At 33.8% G+C, this 23,499-nt stretch overlaps 1 protein-coding gene across 2 annotated transcripts; it reads right to left on the reverse strand.

Moving 5' to 3' along the window:
* Positions 1-1,684: 1,684 nt before the first annotated feature.
* On the reverse strand, positions 1,685-22,983 carry LOC113864541 (alpha,alpha-trehalose-phosphate synthase [UDP-forming] 1-like). 2 transcript variants are annotated; one of them, XM_027498380.1, is made up of 18 exons: positions 22,973-22,983; positions 22,528-22,906; positions 21,739-21,836; positions 20,853-21,241; positions 19,503-19,617; positions 19,205-19,306; positions 18,008-18,158; positions 17,349-17,437; positions 15,620-15,668; positions 14,647-14,747; positions 8,564-8,751; positions 8,033-8,150; positions 4,452-4,619; positions 4,255-4,377; positions 4,082-4,175; positions 3,877-4,007; positions 3,696-3,794; positions 1,685-2,305 (listed from the first exon to the last, which is right to left on the reverse strand). In XM_027498380.1, exons 1-18 carry the CDS (start codon positions 22,979-22,981, stop codon positions 1,904-1,906), a joined length of 2,805 nt encoding a protein of 934 aa, XP_027354181.1. In that variant the 5' UTR covers positions 22,982-22,983; the 3' UTR covers positions 1,685-1,903. The 2 variants fall into 2 exon arrangements, with proteins under 2 accessions (XP_027354181.1, XP_027354182.1); XM_027498381.1 differs by having other exon boundaries at positions 1,854-2,305; positions 4,551-4,619.
* Between the last annotated feature and the right edge of the window lie 516 nt (positions 22,984-23,499).

Raw genomic sequence — 23,499 nt, forward strand, 5'->3', positions numbered from 1 at the left:
TAATATATGGTATGTTTTGGTTTAGTTGGTGTTTAATTTAATTTTAGCAAGGTTATGTAACAATGGGATTGTCTACAAGAGAGAAGTCTCATATATAATATCAAAATATGATTCCTTTTGATATGTAAAGAATATTTGTGAACCAATGACACGTAGAATTATTTGATTTTTGAAGAGTATGAAAAGAATATTTATGACATAAAAAGGATATTATCTTAGGTAAAATTTTAGTCAATTTTTCAACTATTGCTTTTAACAAAGTGATCAATGTCATTATCATGACCAAAATTTCTACAAAATCATTCATTTCATCTAAAAAATTCCATAAACCATCAATGAAAGTATGACTATACATTCTAGCATTGGGATATTCTTGGAAAATAAGTTTTAATTTTCTTTTAGACAAAGAAGTCATTTTATTGATCAATTAACTATCAAATTTTCAAAGACATAATATCATTAAAAAAATTTCACATATCAAGTTTACACATTAATTTTAAAAGTTCAAACATAGAGTTAGACTTTAATTAAAAAATTAATCATATTTACTCATGATCAAAGTTAATATTTAATAAATCAAGTACTATAACAAGTGATAGAATTTTAGAATAAAACTTAATTTCAACTTCTAATACTTATTTAGAGCACAAATCAAGTATTTGTAGAGTTAAGAGTTAAATAACTTTAAGAGTAACAACTTTTCAAACAACAAGAAAAAGAAATGTCCTCAAATAGAAAATTTTCATATTTAGCTTTGAATTTATAATTTTATATCTCTTTTTACCTTAATTTTAGTCAAAGGTGATGTTGTGATTAGTGACTCCTCCTTTTACCTTTCACATGTTTTTTCTTTCTTAAATATTAGGGTATAAGGTTGATTTGGTCTTAGGTGTTGGCAGGATTCTGTGGGACTTGTTAATTTAAAAAAAATTAATTTGAAATTTAGTTACTAGGCTTAGTGTTTAGTGAAGACATGTGATGCATTAAAAAAATACCTTAGATTTGACTTGATTTAGTGTGTATTCTTACTTCTAAATTTAATCTATTTATAGAAAATCTTTCAGATATAAGACAACTAGAATTTTTATGGATTTAAAACTCTTATTCCATTCTAATAAATCCCTAGGTAGGTTAAGCTAACCTTAGGTAAATACATTATTGCTTACTTTATTTTAGTGTTAAATCTTGACTAGGCTCTAAAGTTACAAGAAATTAAATTCTCCTACAATTATGAACTTCATTTATTTTTTCTAATTTTACTTTGAATTCTAACGTGCTCTTCAATTGAATTTTTAATTAAGTTGTCCTAAAATAAAAGCCTTATTTTTCTGTATATTGCTCCTTGTCCTTTGTATCCCTCTTTCTCTAGCTGCCTAAGCCATCCTCACCTTTATACATGCATTTTGTTTTTCTCTTACTCTATCTTATATCACTGTTGCAAAATTTGTTTCTATTCTATAAGATTTATGTTTCTATTTTAAACATACTAATTTTCTTTTCTAGAATAGTTTAAAAATAGATTAAATAAATTCTTAATATTAAAATTTCATTATAGTATTATCAAGTCTTAGAAAAATTCCTTCATATAAATTTAATAAAAATTCAAGTATAAAATAATTTAGTACACGGTTTTATGGGAGTGTTACACCCCAAAGGCACATAAAGAAACATTAATTAAGTATTTATTTAATAAACTTTTATTACACAATAAATTGTATCATAAATTAGATCAATTTATTGACATATGAGCTTACTAAAGTTACAAATTATTTTCGTAAGCTCTTTACAGACTCTTCCAAACACAAACAAAATAATCGTTTATTTTTCAAAACTCTAGCCTAAAGGTACAGAAAATAAACGATTATTTCATTAAAATAAATTTAGGAAAATATGGATAAATATTTTAACGCTGCGGTAAAGAAGCATCTGCTAGTTTCTTGAGAAATGAAACGACGTCGTCTGAAGAATCGAGCGTGTAGCGAGCATTTGTTCGGGTTCGTCCAACAGCACATGAGAAGTAGTTCTCTTTCTTAAGGTCAAGAACGTTCCATGATGATGCCTTTTCAGGAGATGGCTTGCGAGATGCACTGAAGACATAGTTATTATTTGTTTTCTTATCAGAATTTGAAACTTGACGTTGTGCCTTATTTTGAGATGGCTTTGATCCACTTTTGCTGGGTGGGATCTTCATACATTGTTTCTTCTCAACCGGAAACTTGACCCCTTCCGTTGTTACCTTACTTCGTGGAAGACCCACCCCAATAGAAGGAAGATCTGGCTCAAAAAATGAATAAATATCTTCATCCTGTTACAATTAATAAATATTAAATCCTGTAGTTCCAAATATTTAAGGTAAAATACACAAAATCTTCTTCGTTTTACACTTTCTCAAAATACCTGCTACTCTTTATTTTATACCTTTTCCATGTGGCAATGGACACAAAATAAGAAATCATTAACATTTTTTTTATTAAAATTTGTAACATGTATAATTAATGTATTATATTTTATGATATTTTATAACTTTAATAAAATGATACATGAACTTCCTTATGAGAGGATAAAATGATAAAACATACACTGCTACAACGAATTGTGATGTGAATAAGAGTGTAAGAATGCTTAGTGCAAAAAATAAGTACTTTAATTATTGAAATATATGATATGACTAAAATTAGTCTTCTAAATTTTAAATTTTAGTTACTGAATTTAACAATCATCCATCACTTTAGTCCTTTCTATGAAGAGACTTTAAAATTAACATCAAGTGCTAATTTATCATTTTATGATTTTTCAAAAGTAACTCATTTTCATCTTTGATTAATGAAAGTTTCGAGCAGAAACGTCCTTTCCTCTTCTTTGCTTTTTCTCGTTTGTCTTCTTCCTTGGCGGCGTCTTCTCCGACTATCACTTTTGCCTCCAACCACCACAAACTACCCTCCTTATTATTGACTTCACTGTTATTTGGTCAAAACGTCGCTAATCCTCTTCTTCCCTCACTCCCAAGCCTCACACCGTGATCGTCAATGTTTTCCCACCATCTCCTGTGTCTCCAACCACCACGAATCATCTCATGTCGTTGACTTTGTTGTCATTTGGCCAAAATGCCATTTACCCATATCCTCCCCCAAGCATTGCATCATGAGTTACATTGTCATTGTCAACATTTTCTCTATCATTGGACCAAAACGTCATTTGACATTCTTCCTCCCTCACCCCCAAGCATTTGGCTGGATAAAGTTGTTGACAGGTGAACGTTATTTCTACAATGGCAAGAGAACGCCATGGAAGAGAAGATGAAGCATAGGAAGGGACGTTACTGTTTTAAAATCTCAAAAGTCAAAGACAAAAATGGACAGTTTTTGAAAAATCATGTAATAATGTTATTCTGTGTTCTACTTGTTACTTAACATGACAAAATTTGATTCTTAATTTTAATGTTTCTAAACATTAAAGACTAAATTAATTGACAATTGATATTTAAAATTTTAATTTAAAAAAATTGATTTAAACAATGTTAAATATTTTACGGATTAAAATGAAGGTTTACCTAAAATTACGAACAGTAAAGTGTAATTTACCACAAGTTTAAAACTATAGAATTAAATGTATTATGGGTCACTAAAGTCTGTTTTTCATTTTTAAACCCTATAAAAATTCTTAGCAGATCAACGATAAATGAAAATTCAATTTACCTTCCCCAGGAAATGTCCAATGCAAAGAACATAATCTATTGGTGACGTCATGGATTTACTGTGCACTATCTCACCCAAAATGCGGTCAATAGCTGCTCCCTGATTAGAAAAGCAATTTAGAGAAGACATTTAATTTGTATGAAAAATTTCACACAACTTTGTAACACCAACAAGAGGTCACCTTTGTAACACCAACAGCTCGCACCTCAACAGATCGGCTACCTTGAACAACTTCAACTGAAGCATTAGAAATTGGACCTGTCCACAGATGCTGCAGCATGTCCCTTGCTTGAAGTCTCCCAAATTCAACATCTGGTTGAGATCAGAGGATCAGTGACCGAAAAGATAGCCGAAAAACTGAAACATATTCTTAAAAATTCAAGCACCTGCATATTTGTAATTCCATACAAGCGAAGTTTCCCTTTCTTCAAAATCAAAATGTGACCGAGGTGTTCTTTCTGTGAAGTACTCAAAAACATGCTGAAATGCAGGAGCAACAAAGTATGTCAATAACATAAAGGAAGCGGAATCAACAGAATTGAAACATCGAAATGAGCACCTTCACACTGTCAACCCATTCCATATTCAGATGCTCTGGCATTGTTGTCATCCATTCACCCTTTGAAGGAAGTAAAAACATTCCATTCTCTGCTGCCAACCACATGTCATATTCTTTGAAGTTCTGCTATAGGAATATGTTAAAAATGAATTGATATAATATTTTACAGAGAAAATAAGTAATGTGCCAAGAATTACATCATGCAGGACTTGTCTACCACTTCCACTGAGCACAACAACTGTGGTATTAGGATCACTGCATAGTGCAGTCAAGGGTTGTCTCAATTCTGGATGTACCTTAAGCTCCATTTCTTTAATCTGATCACCTGTTTTCTCAACTGGTTCAGTTAAAGTTCCACTGAATCCCTGCGGCGTGTATGGTTAGTTGAAAAGTAATTGTTGGTACAAATGCATAACAGACACCAAGTCATTATTTGATATTTGTGAAACATTATTAAAAAAAAAAAAAGCATTCAGTTTTACAATGATAAAGATTTGGCCTTAGTGAGTTGCAAACTCAAATTATGGAATTTAAACTCACATAGAAAAAGTCTGGTAACATCTGTATGTCTAACACATACACACATATATCGCATAACATTTGTTAATTATAAGCCACTCATGAACTTTTGATAATATCTCCTACTTATTAAGATTTATTTATTGTCATTATTGTTATAATTATTTGTCATTAGATCTATGATTATTAGAAGATAATCTAAAATATTATCTTATCTAAGTATTAGGATTAGACTCCTACATATACATATAAATTATAATGTACTTTCACAATACAATTCAGAATTTCAAAATGGTATCAAAGCCTCTGACCGTGGGGTCTCTGTGTCCGCACCCAAACCTTTTCTGCACACTTTTACACATCAAACCCTAGCCACCTTTATTGCAGTACCCAAATCCTAGCAGCTGTCTTCATTACAACATACATCGCACCTTCATTGTGCATTAGGTGTTTCTTCCCTAACCACCTTAATTATAGCATCTAAACCCTAGCAGCTGTCTTCATTACAGTATTCGCTTGTACCTTCATTGTGCTTAGGCATTTTCTTTCCTCTGCATCAGCCATTTTCCTAGCCACCATTTGCTTCACCACAAACCTCGTTCTGTTCGTCGGGACCTTCTCTGTCAGTTCTGACCCCTTGTTACCGTAGCTGTTTGGTGATTGTCTCTTCAACCTTTACAATTTCTTTGTTAAAACTTGTTAATGGTTCCCTAATTCCATTCTTGGGTCTGGATCTGACCTTGGGGAGGATGATTAGAGTTGCTAAGAAACACAAAGGGTTGTATTATTTTCAGTCACTACGAGAGCAAGTCCAAGACAAGGTTGGAAGAAAGGAGGTCAATTCCTCTAATCAGTCTTCTTCTCCCTGCCTTTTTCCTGAGTGACTTGGTTTGGAACATTCATTTCAATCAACTAGAAAATATGTTTTCTAAGGGATTGGCAACGTAGCGGCCCCAAGATCTTTCATGCAATTTGAGAATGATAGATATCCATTCTCTAGATAGGGAAAGTGTTGAGAATATTTAGATATACATGTAACTATACGGTAAATTGACAATATAATTCAGAATTTCAAGAATGTTGTGTGAATTAGTCTCACATGAAATGGGATGTTAAGAGTTTATAAAGAGATGAACCCATGTACTCATGGCCTTAAGGTTTTGGGGTTGTGTTGTGATATCCTACTCATTGTAAGGCTCCCTACTTAAAAACTCTCCCTACCTAACTGCGGTATTAGAGTTTAGTCGATCTAGGTGACCGGCTTACATAAGTAGATGAACTGCGACTGAGTGAGTCGATGGTGCGAACTCATGGTCAGTGTGAGAAGTGCACAGTAGAGGAAACGGTGACACTAAATGATCCATGTATGGTGTGAACTCATGGTCAGTGTGAAAAGTGTACAGTAGAGGAAACGATGACACTAAATGATCCACGTATGGAGGGTGAAGAGCCAAAAAAGTATTGTTAAGTGAACAACAGCCCACGTGATGTAGACCATGGATACTCAACCAAGTAAGTCAATGGTGTGGACTCATGGTCAGTGTGAGAAGTGCACCGTAGAGGAAATGGTGACACTAGATGATCCATGTGTGAAGGGTGAGGAGCCCAAAAAGTGTTGTTAAGTGGACGACAACCCACGTGATGTAGATCATAGATACTCGTGATAGAGAAAAACTTCCGCTATAGAAGGAGTCAAAATTAAATAGATAAGTTCACACTTAAGGGAGAGTGTTGGAATCAAGTGTGAATTAATCCCACATGAAATGGGATGTTAGGGGTTTATAAAGAGATTGACCCATGTATTCATGGCCTTAAGGTTTTGGAGTTGCATTGTAGTGTCTTACATATTGTGATGCTCCTAACCTAAAAACTCTCCTACCCAAACGTTGGGCTACCCACAAATGTCTAGTCCTGTTGGGTCCATCCATGCAGATGTCCAGTCCTGCAAATTTCACGCACCAGATGTCCAGTCCTGGGCAGGAGGAGAGTGTGTTAAAATGTCTCACATTAATTAAGAATAGACATTTGTGGATAGTTCTCTTCCTATGAGCTAGCTTTTGGAAGTGAGTTAGACTCAAGTCTCTTAACAAAGATAAACCTTCATCTAACAACTTGAATTTTGAGGATAGTTGGTTCATGATATAGTACCAAAGATCTATGACCAAATGGTTAAGATTTTTATATTTGCTGCCTCTTCTAATAAAAGTTGAATTTCAGTAGAAGGTAAGACAAGCCTGTGCAATGTCCATACTTCATAAAGTTATGGCTGATAAATCAAGATTTTGATTAGTTTTTAGTTAGTTTTATAGGATCTTTTTAATAAAAAAAGAGTAATTTAGAAGATAAAAAACTCACAAAAATGTATAGTGGTTCAAGTAATTCAAATTTAGTTTAGTATTTCAATTTGTTTAGAATAAATAAAATTTTTATGCAAATATTGATTGATTGAATTAGTTTTGCAGGAAATTCTAAGAGAAGCACATGAATTGTAAGCTTTTAAGAGTTCAAAAAGGGTCCAGTGTAGCCACTTTTAATGCAAAAAGTAGGCAAACTAGAGAGTTAAAGAGTAAAGCGTACTGGGTGTAGCTACTTTCATTGCAGAAAGTAAGCACTTCAAAGACTTGGAAAGGGAATTCCTAGTAAAAGTAGCCACTAAGTTATCTGAAAGAAATTCCATCCATATAGTTTCAAAGTTTTATGTTGACGAGTTTCATTCTTGAAAGGATCTCTCTAACACAAGTTATAGGTGTTGCAATCCCTTGAAAAATTTGATAGTGACAAATATAAAACATGTAAATGCCTCAATTATAATGTAAGATAAAGTCTTTCTTGCCTAGTGAAAGCATAATAAAATCTTCATGCTAACCTGCAGCTATGCATATTATAACTACTATCCTCTCTAGTCACTACATTTAGAAAATTAAGGTCATTATATTAAGAGTCTTTTGAGGTTGGTAGTCCTATTCCACCGGACTTGTTTTAGTAGCACTACACCAGTATTTCACTTAATTAGTAGGATAAATAGAATTATTACCACCTATATCCTATTATTTCCAATTCAATGACTACAAATAGGCACCAATCTGGCATTTTGCTTCCAAATACTTGCTTGTTCCACTGTTTGTTTCACTATGTGTACGTGTATCCAAGAAATGAAGAAAGAACTATCATGTAGGAAGAACTCAGATAAGCAGTAAAAGACAAGGAGGAAACAAAATGTATGCAGAGAAGTCACAAGCTTCATTGTGAGACAACATACCAAAATGAGCAATCGATTAGTCGACTGCAGATAATGTTCAATTGCAGTCTCAGTTGTAAGCCGGGGTGGACCTTCTCTTGTCCTTAGTTGTGCCTCGATAACAGTATCATTTAGTTCACTGCAATTATGCAAAGATTCATAGTGGTATCACAGCAAGAAATGTATTCTTATTATATATTTTGGTGGATAAATTACAGTCACAAATCACCTTGTCTTTCTACTATTCCTAAAGTACTGAAGTAAAAGTAAGCAATCATCATAATTAAGCATGAAACTATCTACAAAGCCTTGCGATTAATCTCAGGCAACAGGGGCTCTAAGATACAGCCAAGGCTAGGATTACAATTAGGTAACAAGTGAACATCTGCCAACATTTTAAATGAAGTGTATAAGCATCTAATGCTCTGAAAATATAAAATACATTTCATATTTTCTTCTGATTAATTAGGATTAGTAATAAATGCTATTTTCATTCCTTAAGATATGATTTTGGTAAACAGATTAATATAATCCAGAGACTAATATGCGTACCTCACAAAAGTTCCTGCCCATTCTTGAGCAGTGTGTGATTTAACGTGAAGAAAATTATGTTTATGTCTCTTTTCTCTTTCTGCAGATGGCATATTCAGAGCTCTAGCAATTGCAGCAGCAACTTCTGTAATGTTCCAAGGGTTAACAAGAATTGCTCCAGCACCAAGAGACTGTGCTGCACCGGCAAACTACAAGAAGCATACCAAATATCAGGCATCTGATAGGTTCATGAGAGTGTACAATAGAAAGAAGAGGAAGGGAATAGGTGGGAAATCCAAGAACTAGCCGTTTTAGTGGTTATGAGTTTATGACAACTGTAATTTTGTATTAGTTACCATTATAAATAGTCATATGATGGATTAGTAGAGTAGTTATGTTTTTTGTAATTGATAATTGGGAGGGGCTTGGAGAGTGGGGGGATAACTCTAGTGGTTATCAGTTGTAATTCCTTCACTCAATTCTAAATCACTATCACTTTGGTACTGGTTTGGGAACTAGGGTTTTCTTAATAAAATTCAGAAGTTCTTTTCAGTAATTTTGTACCAGTTTTATCAACTGGTATCAAAGCACTGATCTTAGTATTGTGGTGCAGCCAAAATCTATGGTGAATACAAGGATTGAGATCCTGGAGCGAACACTTCAGGAGGCGAATCGCGAAAGAGACCATCAAGAAAACGTGTAAAAAGATTGAGATTCAGATATACCATTTTCGTTGGGGAGGAGGCATATGGGTGGACTAACAGATTGGAGAGAGATTTTTGTTTGAAAAGGGTAACAGTGGAAGAACGGATGCAAGTGGTGATGATAGCAATGGATGGAAAGGCTCTGAATTGGTTTCAATGGTGGGATCTTGTAATCCAAATCTGACATGGGAGTCATTCAAAATAGTAATGGTAAGGTGATTTCAACAAAGTATGATGAAAATCCCGTTTGAAATTCTGATCATGTTGACACAAAAATGTACCATAGGGGATTACACAGAACAATTTGAGCTTTATGAGGGGTTCTTGAAGAGAATGGAACAAGATTATTTGGTGGGAATATTTTTAGATGGATTAAAGGATGACATAAAGGCAGAAGTGAAGCTACATGAACCAAACAATTTAGTAAATTTGATTACAAAGGCTCAAATGGTTAAAGCAAAAATTCAGACAGTGGTTAAAGTGGGGAAACAAATAAGGAATAAAGCTACTAACATGTACAGACTGTATTCTGTAACAAGAAGTTATTCTAGAGATTTGGGGTACCCAGCATCAACAGTTGTCAATAATAAAGGGAAGGGGAAATTTCCAGAAATATTTAACAGCAGGGGTAGTAATTATATCGGGGATAACAAAGAAGGGGTGCAGCATATCTGACGAAGAAATGCAAGAAAAGATGCAAAAGGGGTTATGTTTTTGTTATTATGACAAGTTTGGGCCCAACCATGTGTGTAGAAATAAACAATTACACATGTTGTTGGTAGAAGAGGAGACACCAAGGGAACCTGGGGAGATGATGGAGGAAAAAGAAAGGGAAGATAATGGAGAGGAAAGCAAGAGAGTAATGTAGCTATTAGTGTTCACCATGACAGATCTTACTTCCAGAAATTCTTGGAAGGTATGGGGAAGAATAGAGAAGGAGAAAGTAGTGGTCTTGATAGATTGTGGAGCCTCTCACAATTTTATCTCTGAGAAATTGCTACTAATATACTCCCCCATATGTGGTGGAGATTGAAAATGGGCACAAGGTAAAATGCTAAGGAGTGTGTAAGAAATTTATACTAGAATTGCAAGAATAAAGATTTAACAGGAGGTTTTAATATGATTTGGGAGGGGCCGATGTAGTTCAGGGACTAGAATATTTAGCTAGTTTGGGGTAGGCCAAGGTGGACTTTGGATAGTTGAAGCTAACTATTGGAAGTGAGAGTACAAAGCAATTTTTGTTAGGGGATCCAACCTTGTCTAAGACTGAAGTTTCGCTAAAAATTATGATGAATGAGCTGAAGGAAGGAGAGCAGGATATTTAAGTGGAATGGGTGCAAGAAAAAGAGAGTACATTTTCTCCATTTATTGTAGAGGTGCTAGAACTCTGAAGAAATCTTTTTAGACCCACAAGGATTACCCCCAAGGAGAAAACATGATCATTCCATCCATTTAAAGGAAGGAGCAACAATTCTGAATCTCAGACCTTACAAATATCCTCACTATCAAAGACCAAGATTGAAATTAGTGAATGACCTACCAAAAGCGGGACTTATTAGATCCGACATTAGTCCCTATTCAAGTCCAATAATATTAGTAAAGAAGAAGGATGGTGGGTGAAGATTTGTGTCAACAAGTTTCCAATTTCAATCATTGAGGAATTGTTGGATGAGTTGAGACGAGCAGCAAAATTTTCTAAATTGGATTTGAAATCAGGGTATCATCAAATACATATGAAAGAGGAGAATGTGGAGAAAACTGCTTTTAGGACACATGAAGGGCATTATGAGTTCTTAGTCATGCTATTTGGCTTGACCAATGCACCTTTCACATTTCAATATCTTGTGAATGAGATACTAAGGCCCTTTTTAAGAAAATATATACTTGTTTTCTTTTACGACATACTAGTATTTAGCCCCTCTGTGGAGTTGCATGTCTAGCACTTAATAGATGTACTTAAGGTGGTCACAGAAAATCAGTTGAAGGTAAATCAGAAAAAATGGTAAATCAGAAAAAATGCACTTTTGATTAGCGTAGTTTGGAATATTTGGATCATATCATTTCAGCCCAAGGTGTATAAGCTAATCCCAAGAAGGTTGAGCCAGTGCAGTTGTGGCCTATTCCAAAAGATGTCAAAAGTTTGAGGGGTTTTTCGGGGCTTAATAGGGTATTATAGGAGATTTGTGGAAGGATATGGTAAGATTGCAAGACCTTTGATTCAATTGTTGAAAAAGGAAGGGTTAAAATGGAATGAGGAGGCTCAAAAGGCTTTTGAGACCCCAAAAAATGTTTCTAAATTACTGATCTTGGCAGTTCCGGATTTCTCTAAACCTTTCACAGTTGAGATCGATGCATCAGTGAAGGGCTAAGTGTGGTATTATTACAAGAAGAAAGATCATTGACATTTTTGGAGTTACGCTTTGTCAAAAAGTTAGTTCAAGTTGTACAAAAGTGGAAACATTGCTTGATGAGCAGGCGTTTTATTTATTGTCACTAACTAAAAGAGCCTTAAATTTCTCACTAAACAGCAGTTGTTGACGGAAGAACAATTTATTGGTAGATCATAGAGCACATACAAACTTTGAGTTACGAGGGGGATGACTATATTACCTGGAAAGTTGGTATTACCAAGGCATTTTCTGCAAATTCAAGACATTATAAGGAAATTACATGCACCACCTACTGGTGGTCATGCTAGATATTTTAGAACATTTAAAAGAAGAGCTGGGGTTTTATTCTAGGAAGGAGAAAGGAGAGAGATCAAGGAGTTGTGATATAATGTGAGGTTTGCCAATGCAATAAAAATGAGACTTGCTCCTGCAAGGTTGTTATAGCCACTAGCCATTCCTACATAGGTCTGGTCAGATATATTGATGGATTTTATTAGAGGATTACCCAAGGTTAAAGGGAAGGACAACATCTTAATAGTGGTGAACAAACTCACCAAATATGCCCACTTTCTGGCCCTCACTCATCCTTACACTGCTGCTGATGTGGCTCAGCTTTTTGTGCGAGAAACCATTAAACTCTACAGGTTTCCCTCAACTATAGTCTGTGATCGGGGCTGGTACAAAGCTGAAATTTAGCACTGCTTACCACCCCTAAAGGAATGGTTAGACAAAGGTAGTGAATCGTTGTTTGGAGACTTATTTATGTTGCATGACAAGGTCGAAGCCTTAGAACTGCCCTGAATGGTTGAGTTCGGCTGAGATTGGTTCAACACAAATTATAGTGCTGCTAAGAAGATGACCCCTTTTAATGGGATCCTTCTTTGCATTTGAAGGGCGTTACTATTCCATCTAAAGTGGATAGCGTGAATCAGCAACAAGATAAGGTATTGAGAGATTTAAGAGGCAATTTGTGTAAGACATAAATTCAAAATAGGTTGCAGGCCGATAAACATAGGCCTAAGGTGGTTTGTCAAATGGGTAATTGGGTTTTCTTGAAATTGCAACCATACAGACTACAATCACTAGCTAATACATCAAATGCTAAGCTGAGTCCTATGTTTTATGGGCCCTATCAAATCTTGGATTGGCCAAGTTACGTATAAGTTGCAGTTACCTGAGCATAGTTGTATCCACCCTGTTTCATGTGTCTCTCCTCAAGCCAGCTGTGCATCCTGCTACCATGCCGACCTTCGCCTTCTATGTTGTTAGACCTGAAGGTAATTCCAGAACTACTGGATACAAGGACAACCTCCCAAGGTGAATCTACTGCCAAGATCCAAGAGGTTTTTCCAGATTTTCAGCTTGAGGACAAAGTGGCTCAAGGTGGCTTTTTTTTTTGGGGGGGGGGGGGGGGTGGTTTATTGATAGGTTCACGAGTATACATAGAAAGAAGGAGGGAATAGGTGGAAAATTCAATAACTAACTGTTTTAGTGGTTATGAGAGCTGTAATTTTGTATCAGTTATTGTTATAATTAATTATATTTTTGTAATTGGTAATTGGAAAGGCTTGGAGAGTGGGCTTCTCTCGAATAACTCCGGTGATCATCACTTGTAATTCCTTCACCCAATTCTAAATCACTATCACTTTGGTACTGGTTTGAGAATTAGGGTTTTCTTAATAAAATATTTCTGTAATTCTGTACCAGCTCTATCAGCATAATATCAACATAATAAGTATTTAGTTACCAAAATCAATATGTAAAAGCTTATTTATCTATAAGGAAGATGGAAGCTTTCTATACAACCATGTGGGAACTATATGATCCAGACAGGAATAAATGAAAAGAAACATCGATACCAGACAGGAATTAATGAAACGAAACATCGATACCTATCATTAAGTCAGACCAATTCAAATGGTAAAAATTTAAGCACAGTGCAGAGAGTTGTATTGTAAGAAGCTAGATATTGGAAGTAAAAGAAAAATATTAATTGATGTGATAAATTGATTATGATGGAGAGAGATAGTAATACAACTGAAATTTCTTCCCTGGTGTTTCAACCTAAAAGATAACTGAAATGAGAATACACAGACCCATTCTACCTTGGGATAAATTAAACTTTTATTTGGAAGAACTGATGTAGCCAGGATTGAAATTTTGACCACTTGGTCAGAGGACTCTCATACTATGATAAGAACCAACCCTTCTAAAAGCTCAAACTATTAAGATTCAACATCAGTTTTATATCTCAAGTATTATTGATAGTTTTATCAGGACCAACTCTTCCAACTTTTGAATTTATTCTCTTATTATAAAATTAAATCAACATGTCAAGACCAGTATTATTGACAGTCATAAAGGTACTTGAGATTGATTTTACAAAATGATGGAGAAATTAACGAAAATATAGAGAGGCATGAAGAGTTATTTACTATTGTAAAGTAAATATCAAGTTAAAAGGAAAGTTTTATCGCACTGCTATACGAATAACTATCTTATATGATAGTGAATGTTGGGCGTTAAAAGAATAACACAAAAAAAAAAAAAGCGGATGTAATAGAAATGAAAATGTTAAGATAGATGAATGGTCACACGAGAAAGGACATAATAAGAAATGATTATATATGCGGGAATATTGGAGTAAAACCTACCTATATAGTGGAAAAGATGATATCAAATTGTTGAAGGTAATTTGGACACGTTCAAAGAAGGCAACTGGAAGCACCAAGTAAGGAGAGTAGATGTCATGACTTTTAGTAGTAAAAAAAGGTAAAGAGAGACCTAGAAAAACATTAGTGGAAATTATTAAACGAGATCTGGGGATAAAAAATATATCGGAGAATTTGATTTTTAACTGAGTTCAATGACATATTGAGATCCATGTAGTCAACCTCACCTTGTGGAATACGGATTTGTTGTTGTTGCATAAAATTAATTCAACCTTATCATAGCCGGAATTTGACAAAGTGAAATAAAACATAAAATACTAATAAGATTTTGTAATTACTTCACTAAGAATGAGAACTCCTTTCTTTTCCTCTTGGCAGGCCACAAATTCATAGCTGACAAGATTCATTCCATCCCTCAAAGAGGTTACTAGTGCTACATCTGGTTAAGAAATAGAGTATAAATACATTAGAAGAAAACTTACAATAAAATAAACTGAATATTAGAAATAAATTTTAAAGCTCCAAAGATAATCAAGAATTCAAGAAAATGTGTAATGAACTAGGTATTTACATGTATGAGGAAGTGTCCTAGAGACTCCTTGATTAAGCTGATTGTCATTTAGCATTAAATGTACATATTTCAAATTGGCTATTAGAGGTTTCTTTCTAAATATCTTATAATCTATACTGCATGACGTTCTTCATTTATTTAAATTCTCAATACCTAATAATATATTTCATAATCTTAACTCGTGTTTTAAAAGTTTTGCTGATATGTTTGCTACTCATTTACATCAGCATTAGTTCTACGAGAAGATGCATAATGCTTAGCATTTAGGAGCAAAACACGGCTGTAAAGAAGTGGATTTTGGGATCATGCCCTACATAAAAAATGTTATTCTATTTTTCTCTTTGCAAATTTTGAGTTTATTCATATTTGTTTTGTATAATGATTGGGTTCAAATACTGAAAAACAATTTTTTTTCTTTTATAAATGGGTATCTTTTGCACCATAGAATAAAAAAAATGTCATAGAGAATGAAAAACATATTATTGGGAGAAAAATAATAAGAACATAAATAAAGAAGTTGAACTGGATCATGATGTAGAAAGCTTTACACCAAGAATGAAGTACAAAAAGCTTTAGATATAGAATCCCTAAGATTTCCCTCTTTAAGTTCATAATAAACAAAAAGATTTAAAAATCATTAATAAAAGCATGCCGATAATCATCTTTCAATTTTAGATATAGAATCCATAGGATAGCTCTCAGTCAAACTAAAAAAAAATGTAAAATCGAGTAAACTTTACCAGTAACAGCATACAAAGCACATAGGGCATGAAAGTCAAGTGAGCGATCCTTCAAAAATGAAAATTCATTAGATTATCAAGCATAGAAAAGTCTTCATCCAATTCAATATTATTAATTAATATAAATGACAGATTTAAACGAATGACTAAAGATCAGAATAAGAATATAAAACTGTTGAATCTCATTTGTATATGATATCATGACCAGTATAACATTAGAAATTCATAGCTATGAATAAAACCTCTATCCTAGGTTGTGGTACAGTTCATACTTAAGGAAAAAGAAAAACTTGGTTTCAAACCAATATGTTGTGCCATCTGAGATTAACTTGATCTTTACTCTTCCATATCTCAAATCTAGATACACACGCATTAGTAATTTTCAGTAGTTAATAGGAATATTAGATCTTGATTCAATTCATATCAAATCAACTGTTCTATAAGTTTTACAGTTTCAATTATTTTCAAGTGTGGAAATGTGTTGCAGTTTTATCTAGCATAGTTTAAAAATTTTTTGAATTCAACAAAGGTTGTTTCACAGCTGTTTCACAAGAGCTGCATGCAGATACCTCAAAAAACCTGATTACTGTCCAACATAGCACAAACTATCCCACAGATCAAATGCTGTTTTAGCAATTCTTCATACATTTGTTTAGAACAAAGGATGAAGGAAAAGTTTTGGCAAAAAGGAGTGAAATACAATATTAGCGGGTGTTTTATTTTTCATTAAATCAGGAAACATAGAAAGGAAAACAGAAACCAAAGGAAACCTCCTGTTTTCCCTCTCCTATTTTTTTTTCCTAAACTACAGGTATCCTCCACTCAATCCTGTTCAAGCCAGCTAGGACCACTATGAGAGGCAAAACTCTCTCTCCAAGTATTTAACACAATTACATTCATTGAAACTCGAACTCAAGACTATAGGTTAAGTTGAAACAACCCCCTTTCCCCTCTTCTATTTTATTTTTATCTAGACCACAAGTATTCTCCAGTAAAGGCAATCATGTTTGAGTTGGGTTAAGACCACTGTAAACGGAAAGCTCTCCCTCTAAGTATTTCTCCTCTCCTATTTGATTGCATATAAGTGACAGGAATTAAAATAAAAAATTGAAAAATTACATATACAACAATAGTTTATTGTTATTGGGCATTTTAAGGGGGATATTAATTGTGTGTAAGTGTGCTTTAAATTGTATTTTTTGAACTTTCCATTCCAAGGAGAGATTGATTTTGACACAGTGATGTGGACACATTTATGGGTCAACAATACCAGAAAAGGCCTTACAGATGAAAATCTCCTGAATTTATTTAAAATTTGTTTTATTTTATTTGATATTATTTCCTTTTTAACTGTTATGGAATCATATCAATTAGATTTAAGGGTCTATAAAAAAACTGACTATATTAAATGAAAAGGTAAGCAAATATATTTAGAATTAATTATCTCCAGTTTATATTCACTATAGGTCGTAAGAAGGATTGTTCCACATTTTCATTCTTTCCATATGGCCTTTTGTTTAACAAGCAAGTTATGTGACAGCTAATTTTTATTGCCCCCAAAGTCAGTCTCTCCCTTTTCATGCCATTCCAAGGAAGTTAGGATATAAAGATAGAATGAGAGTAACTAACAAAATTATGCACAAGTAGGACTGTTGAATTAGAATATCCAATGAAAAAAGATGAGTAAGTCCTTCTATTATATCTGATTATCACCAGGTTAAGAACATACCAGGTGATGTATAGGAACAGTAGTCAATGATCCAAATCTGCCATTGATGCGACCGACAATTTCATGAACCTGGCTTGTAAGCTTTTGATCTATAAATATGTATGAAATAAAGTTGATCAGTTATAATTCTGAAGCCAAAAATAAGACTATATTTCAAAATGTGCAGAAAAATGAGTACATGCTTGACATGCCAGTATGTATCATCCCAAAGTTAAGTATTTCAAACAAATTGAAAGAGCGAAGAGATCAGCAATACCTAGTATCTGTGACATACCCATTAAGTACAAAAAAAAATGCAAAGTGAATGTAGCACAATAATATTGCTGCAAACATATTATAATGATTGTGAACTCAATACTCAATAAAATATTTTTCCATTAATGAAAAATTAATACATTGATTTCAAAACTCAACCAAACACATGAAAAATATTAGTGGAAAAATTAATATTTTTCCATTAAAGTATATGTACTTCTCTAATGTACAATAGATCTCAGAAATCATTCCATTAATTTTTGCACAATAGAGTTAAGGCCTTTGACTTAGGAGGTGCAGTCCCTCGAGACCTGTTTGAGTGTGTGTGTTTTATTCAGTAATGTTGAGTGTTTCTTCTTGTATTTCTTAATAAAGATACCAGTTTCTAACTTTCTATCACATACACTCTGGAACATCTGTTCTTGTTGGCACAGCAATTTGAAGCAGAACGACTTTATCACGCCAATAAGCATTTTCTTCCAAAAATTTCTCAAATGCTAGAATTTTCTGAGGGATTCCTTTAATCATGTCCAGGCGATCAACACCTAACATTACCTGTCAAGACAGATAAACAAATAAAAAAGAAAAACAATTTCTTATTAGTATCACGCAATGAGAGCATGTTAAATGCTTGCCATTGTTGATCAGTGACCAACTCGCCTAAAGCTTAAGCTATTAAGTTCTCATCAATAGATTTACATCAAACATCCCCCTCATGCAAGAGCCCTTTCGGGTTAAAGCATGGAGTTAGACATTTCATAAGGCTACTTGTGCTGAAACTCCACACTTTTATTTAGATGCAAGCATGACAAGGATTAAACTTTTGAACACTTCGGGATAGAGATTCAGATACCATGTCAATGACTAATTCTCCTATAGGCTTAATCCGTTACCAAAAAGACTCATGGACGGTTTTAAATCTAACAATGATAGTAGCTTTCTGTGGACCAATAGATTTGAAGAAGGATTAATGGCATTATAAAAGTTAATCTGCTAAGACTATCAGCCCTCTCGAATTAACAATAAGAACATGAGTTTACATCTTTTATATTAGCCAGAGATGAACAACTAAATGTAGCCCTACAATACAAACCTATATATTGGTTGCATAAAACAACCAGTGCAATTTAAATCATATTACGAAGATATTTCAGAAATTAGGCTCCCAAAAAATAAACAAATAAAAAAATAAAGCCTATCATGAGTTATTAATTAGTAAAGGATATACGAGTAAGAGGCAGAGTTGAATGATGATCAGTAATTGTGGCTGTGTTTTGTTTAGAGAAAGGGCATTCTATTTAATTTTCCATGCTTTTATGAGTAAAAATTATAAATACAGTTTGCCATGGTGAGCAATAATTTCGATGTTTTAAACATCATTTTTTTCTTCCCTTTCAATCCAATCAGTTTTCATCAACATCATCTATATTTTATCTTGACAATCCTTAGAAGTTCTGCGTTATGTCAAAATAAGAATAAAACACTTAACCATAAAGACTGAAAACCAAGTATAAATCTAAAATAACTCCAAAATTATTCGGAACAAGTAAAATAAATTACAAGATGTACAGAAGGTGTTTACTACAAAGTAAAAGATGCACCTTTCTGCCTTTAAATCTTTCTTGTAACTCTTTGATGTGATCTTGTACCGGAGGAAGGTCAAGAGCACGTATAAATCGTTCTGAGTCTATCCCAATTGGAAACTGACATTCAAGGGAAACATAATTAAATAAGAAATTTAAATATTGAGTTCATTATGGCAATCGATTAAAGCTTAAACTGTTTTTTTTTTCTCTCCTCTTTTAATAGGTAAAGTTTGGCGTGAAAGTTTTAAAGTGTAAACAACTGTTCAAATGACTAAATAAGAGTCAGCTTGTAGACAAAGTTTGGTGCACATACTGCAGCAACTCGAGTGAGCTTCCCTTGATACTCAACCCCATAAGGAGTACCCTCAAGTCCAAGTATTCGAGTACAAGCACTAACAAAATGTCTTGCATAATCGTAAGTGTGAAAACTGCACAAGAAAAGTTACACGTACGGAAATCAAAACAAGAACAATCATAGAAAAACGAAAATGATTAAACCAAAGAAGACACACATTATATAAACAAATAAAATTGTAAGAACCTAAAAGAAATATGATATCAAATTAAAGAAATGTTAGAACATGCAGAGTCAACTTAAATAGTTGAATTATCGAAGCAGTTACCATTTGAACAACTAATAAATAGGTAGTAATACTCCCAACAGTTCAAAACTTGTACATTTTTCTATATAGTGTTATAAATTTAATTTAGCAGTATGTATTCATATTCTGTCTACTGTCTTATACTTTTATTGGTTTAGTGTCACTCTTAAAGTTCCATTCAAACACACTTTTGTATAGGCATAGTCATGATTTGACACTACCAGGACAGTGAACTCCTTTAATTCAGATGATTTGCAGTCATTTTGACCATAGGTTTTACCAGCAGCCCTCAAAGAAGCTGCTAACATTTAGACAGCAGTCAATAGTTTTAGCAACACAAATTGGGGCAACTATGAGGTGACTGCAGTTGTTAGTTTTATGTATGTATACAGGCTGATTAGTCGGAAAGGATACTGTTTGAAAATATCAACAATATTTGCAAGAAAGGATCAAAAGAAGGGAGTCAAGTCCCCTTCTTTACAAACAAGATGTACTGGGGCATGGCAACAAACATTTATAGCACCATCCTCTATATCTTTGGTTCTAGGAAACTGGATTTCATATCAACTGCAGTTTTGTCAGCCAAATCAAGGCTGAGGATAGAAGGTTAAGTGCAATTCTAGGAAACTTGATAAACTAAGCTAGTGGTTTATTATAAATTGCCCAAAAAGCAATTGATGCTTAGTATAGAAAAGAGAAGAGGTGTCTGAATCTTGTTGTGTATGAGAGGTACACATGTGTGCAGTATTTACAGGTAAAAATTAGGGTATCAAAATCAGTTACAAATCTAATCATATACAATCAAATCTCCTAATAAAGATAATGGCTATCCTAATTACAATAACTGTTATTTTCAATATCAACTCATATTAAATATGTTTTCTGACACTTGGAAAACATTAATAGGCAGAGTTTAATGCACAACATGTTGTATAGCCACCCAAAATGTCAAATGCTCACATGAAACAAATTTATTACAACATGACCAATAACGGTATCAAACTTAGAATAGTGATATCAAAGCCTGATTCTCCTAAATGGAGGAGCCCGTTGGTACTTACCCAACTAAATCAGCAGCAAGAACAGAATGCAGGAGCTCTGAACGAGATGGCAGTGTCCTGTGAATTTCAGAAGATGGAAATGGGGTGTGGAGAAACCACCCAACTTTCATTTTTTTGTTATGATTCTTTAAACATTTGGGAAGGAACATAAGATGGTAATCATGGCACCAAACAACATCACCCTCTTCATAGTGCTTGTTCACAACATCAGCAAACATTTGATTTGCTTTCTCGTATGCCTCAAACTGAGACTGGAAACTACGTGTGGTGGCAAGGCGGTCTTCTTGTGGTAGGCCAAGGTAATGGAATAGGGGCCATAAGATGTTGTTGCAATAGCCATTATAATATTGATGAACAATCTCCTCATCAAGAAATACAGGGATACACCTCTGAAATGCATATAGCAAAAATGATGAGGACAAAAATTTTGATATATTACTATCGAATTTACTAATCGTGCCTAACGGCACGTTAAGAAAACAAAAAATAGTATGTTTATATCGAAAATTGTAGCATTTATTGTTATCCATGCATTGAATTCTGGATATCATGTTACTTTCGACAAAAAAACTTAACATACATAGGTTCTTATAGTGTCTCCTTGAATACACATTAAAAAATTCATATATTACTAACCATAATTTCTTTCACTAAATACAATACACTGGAAACAAGAAAGGTAAATACTATGTCGCATATTAATAGTTGCAGAATCTACTTATTGATAGAACAAAACTTAAGCACAGTATGGTAAAGACTTCTTTTGTCGTTCGTCTATCAAAGCTAGTTAAATATAAATAGCATGAAAATTACGTATGATATTGTCTATATCTAAATTTTGTCCTATTATTTTTCTTTTTTCAAAAATTTTGTTCTTTAAGAATACCTTTTCAGCCAAGGCTTTAGTAAGTGCCTTCTGTCCAATCTCATCTGGCACGTTGACACCGGCCCATCCTATCCATCTTGCCTCAAACTCCTTCACACCTTTGTTCAAAAAACTCAATACGTCACTAGATAAAGAGAGCGACGACACCTCTGAATAATGAGCTTAAAAATACTATTGCCATTTTATATGTTCGGGAAAAAAAAACAATTACACTGTTTAAAGAGAAAAGAAATTATGCAAAACCAAATAATTCAATCATTCTATTAAAATTATTGGATAAATTTCAATTTATCCTTATTAGCTGATTCCTCTATGGCTACACACAATGAAAACATTTTGCTTATTTTATTTAAAATCTCTAAATGAGCCAACGAATATTAATATTAAAAAAAAAACAATAAACATTATCTTATACTTATAACTGAACAAATAATTAAGAACAGAGGTAGTATTTATTTACTAAAATCTTAGCACACTATAGCAAATTTTGATAAATTTATTTTTTTCTATAAATAACTTATACAAATAACCCTTACGCAAACCGAGGGAGCAGACATAAAAGGAAAATATACCCTTGACACAACCAATTATATTAAACATAGGTGGAATGGATGATGAAAAAGTAAGAGAAACTAAAGGATATGAAAAATGATGTAACAAAAAAGAAAAAGAAAATATAGATGAAAAAAAAAATGGAAGAGTAAATAAGCATAATAATAAAACAGTTGAACATAAGAAGGATGTGACAATTGTTCCAGCAGCAACAACAACAACACGATCACGACTTACCTAACAGAGCGCTGACGAGGCCACCGGCACTTATCTCCAAAGACCATGAATCCTCGCCTTTTCTAACTGCCGACACAGGCAACCTATTAGCCACAACCAATAGCCTCTGTCTAAAACCCTTCCCATCTTCCCTCTCACACCCTTCTCCAACCCCTTCACCAACCACTTCACCCAATTTCTCCTCTTCTCTCAACCGCACCTGCTCCTCACAACCACCCTCTGCACCAACCCCAATCCTATTGCTATTATTCTCCCCTAACTCATTCAAATGGCATGCCCTGCTACTCTTCCTCAATTCTCTCACTCTCAGAAGCCGCTCTACACGACCCGGAATGTGGTTTGAGTTACCGTTATACTTGTTCCCAGGCATAAGCTCACCCTGCACAGATCAAATTTCAACTCCGTTTCCCAATTACAGAAGAATATATGTATAGGCTCAGTTTACTTGGCCCATTATATGAACAGCATGGCATTTAAATGGAAGCGACAAATGCATTGAGGAGTGAGTGACCTGGGAAAGTAGCGTTAAGAAGAAGCGAGAGGGAATCGTGTCCGCGAAAGTGGGGTTGTGATTCAGCGAGTGAGGTCAATCTTTGGACAGCGAGTTAACAGCTGTGAGGGAAGGGAGTGAGTGGGAAATTTGCAGAATCTGAATGGCAGAGAGTTAAGTTAATAGCAATCACTTCGAAGAAAAAAAAAAGCGAAGAAGTGGAATCCTCGTGTAAGCTTTTTAAGGCGCCTTCAAGCATCACAGCCATGCAGATGACACCCACCTATACTAGTTCAAAATCCGAGCCAAAACTTTTTATTATTATTATTTCACCATTTTTTTATTTATTAAATAAAGTATTTATTTTAAATCTTTTGGAATCTTTTATTGTTTATAAAAAAATTAAAATAAATATCAGTTTGTAAAATTAAAGTAATGATATTTATAATTTGAAGAATTTAAAATCAAGAGTTTATTTTTTA

This window comes from Abrus precatorius, unplaced genomic scaffold (assembly GCF_003935025.1).
Source record: "Abrus precatorius isolate BTA unplaced genomic scaffold, Abrus_2018 Scaffold4, whole genome shotgun sequence".
Taxonomy (NCBI): domain Eukaryota; kingdom Viridiplantae; phylum Streptophyta; class Magnoliopsida; order Fabales; family Fabaceae; genus Abrus; species Abrus precatorius.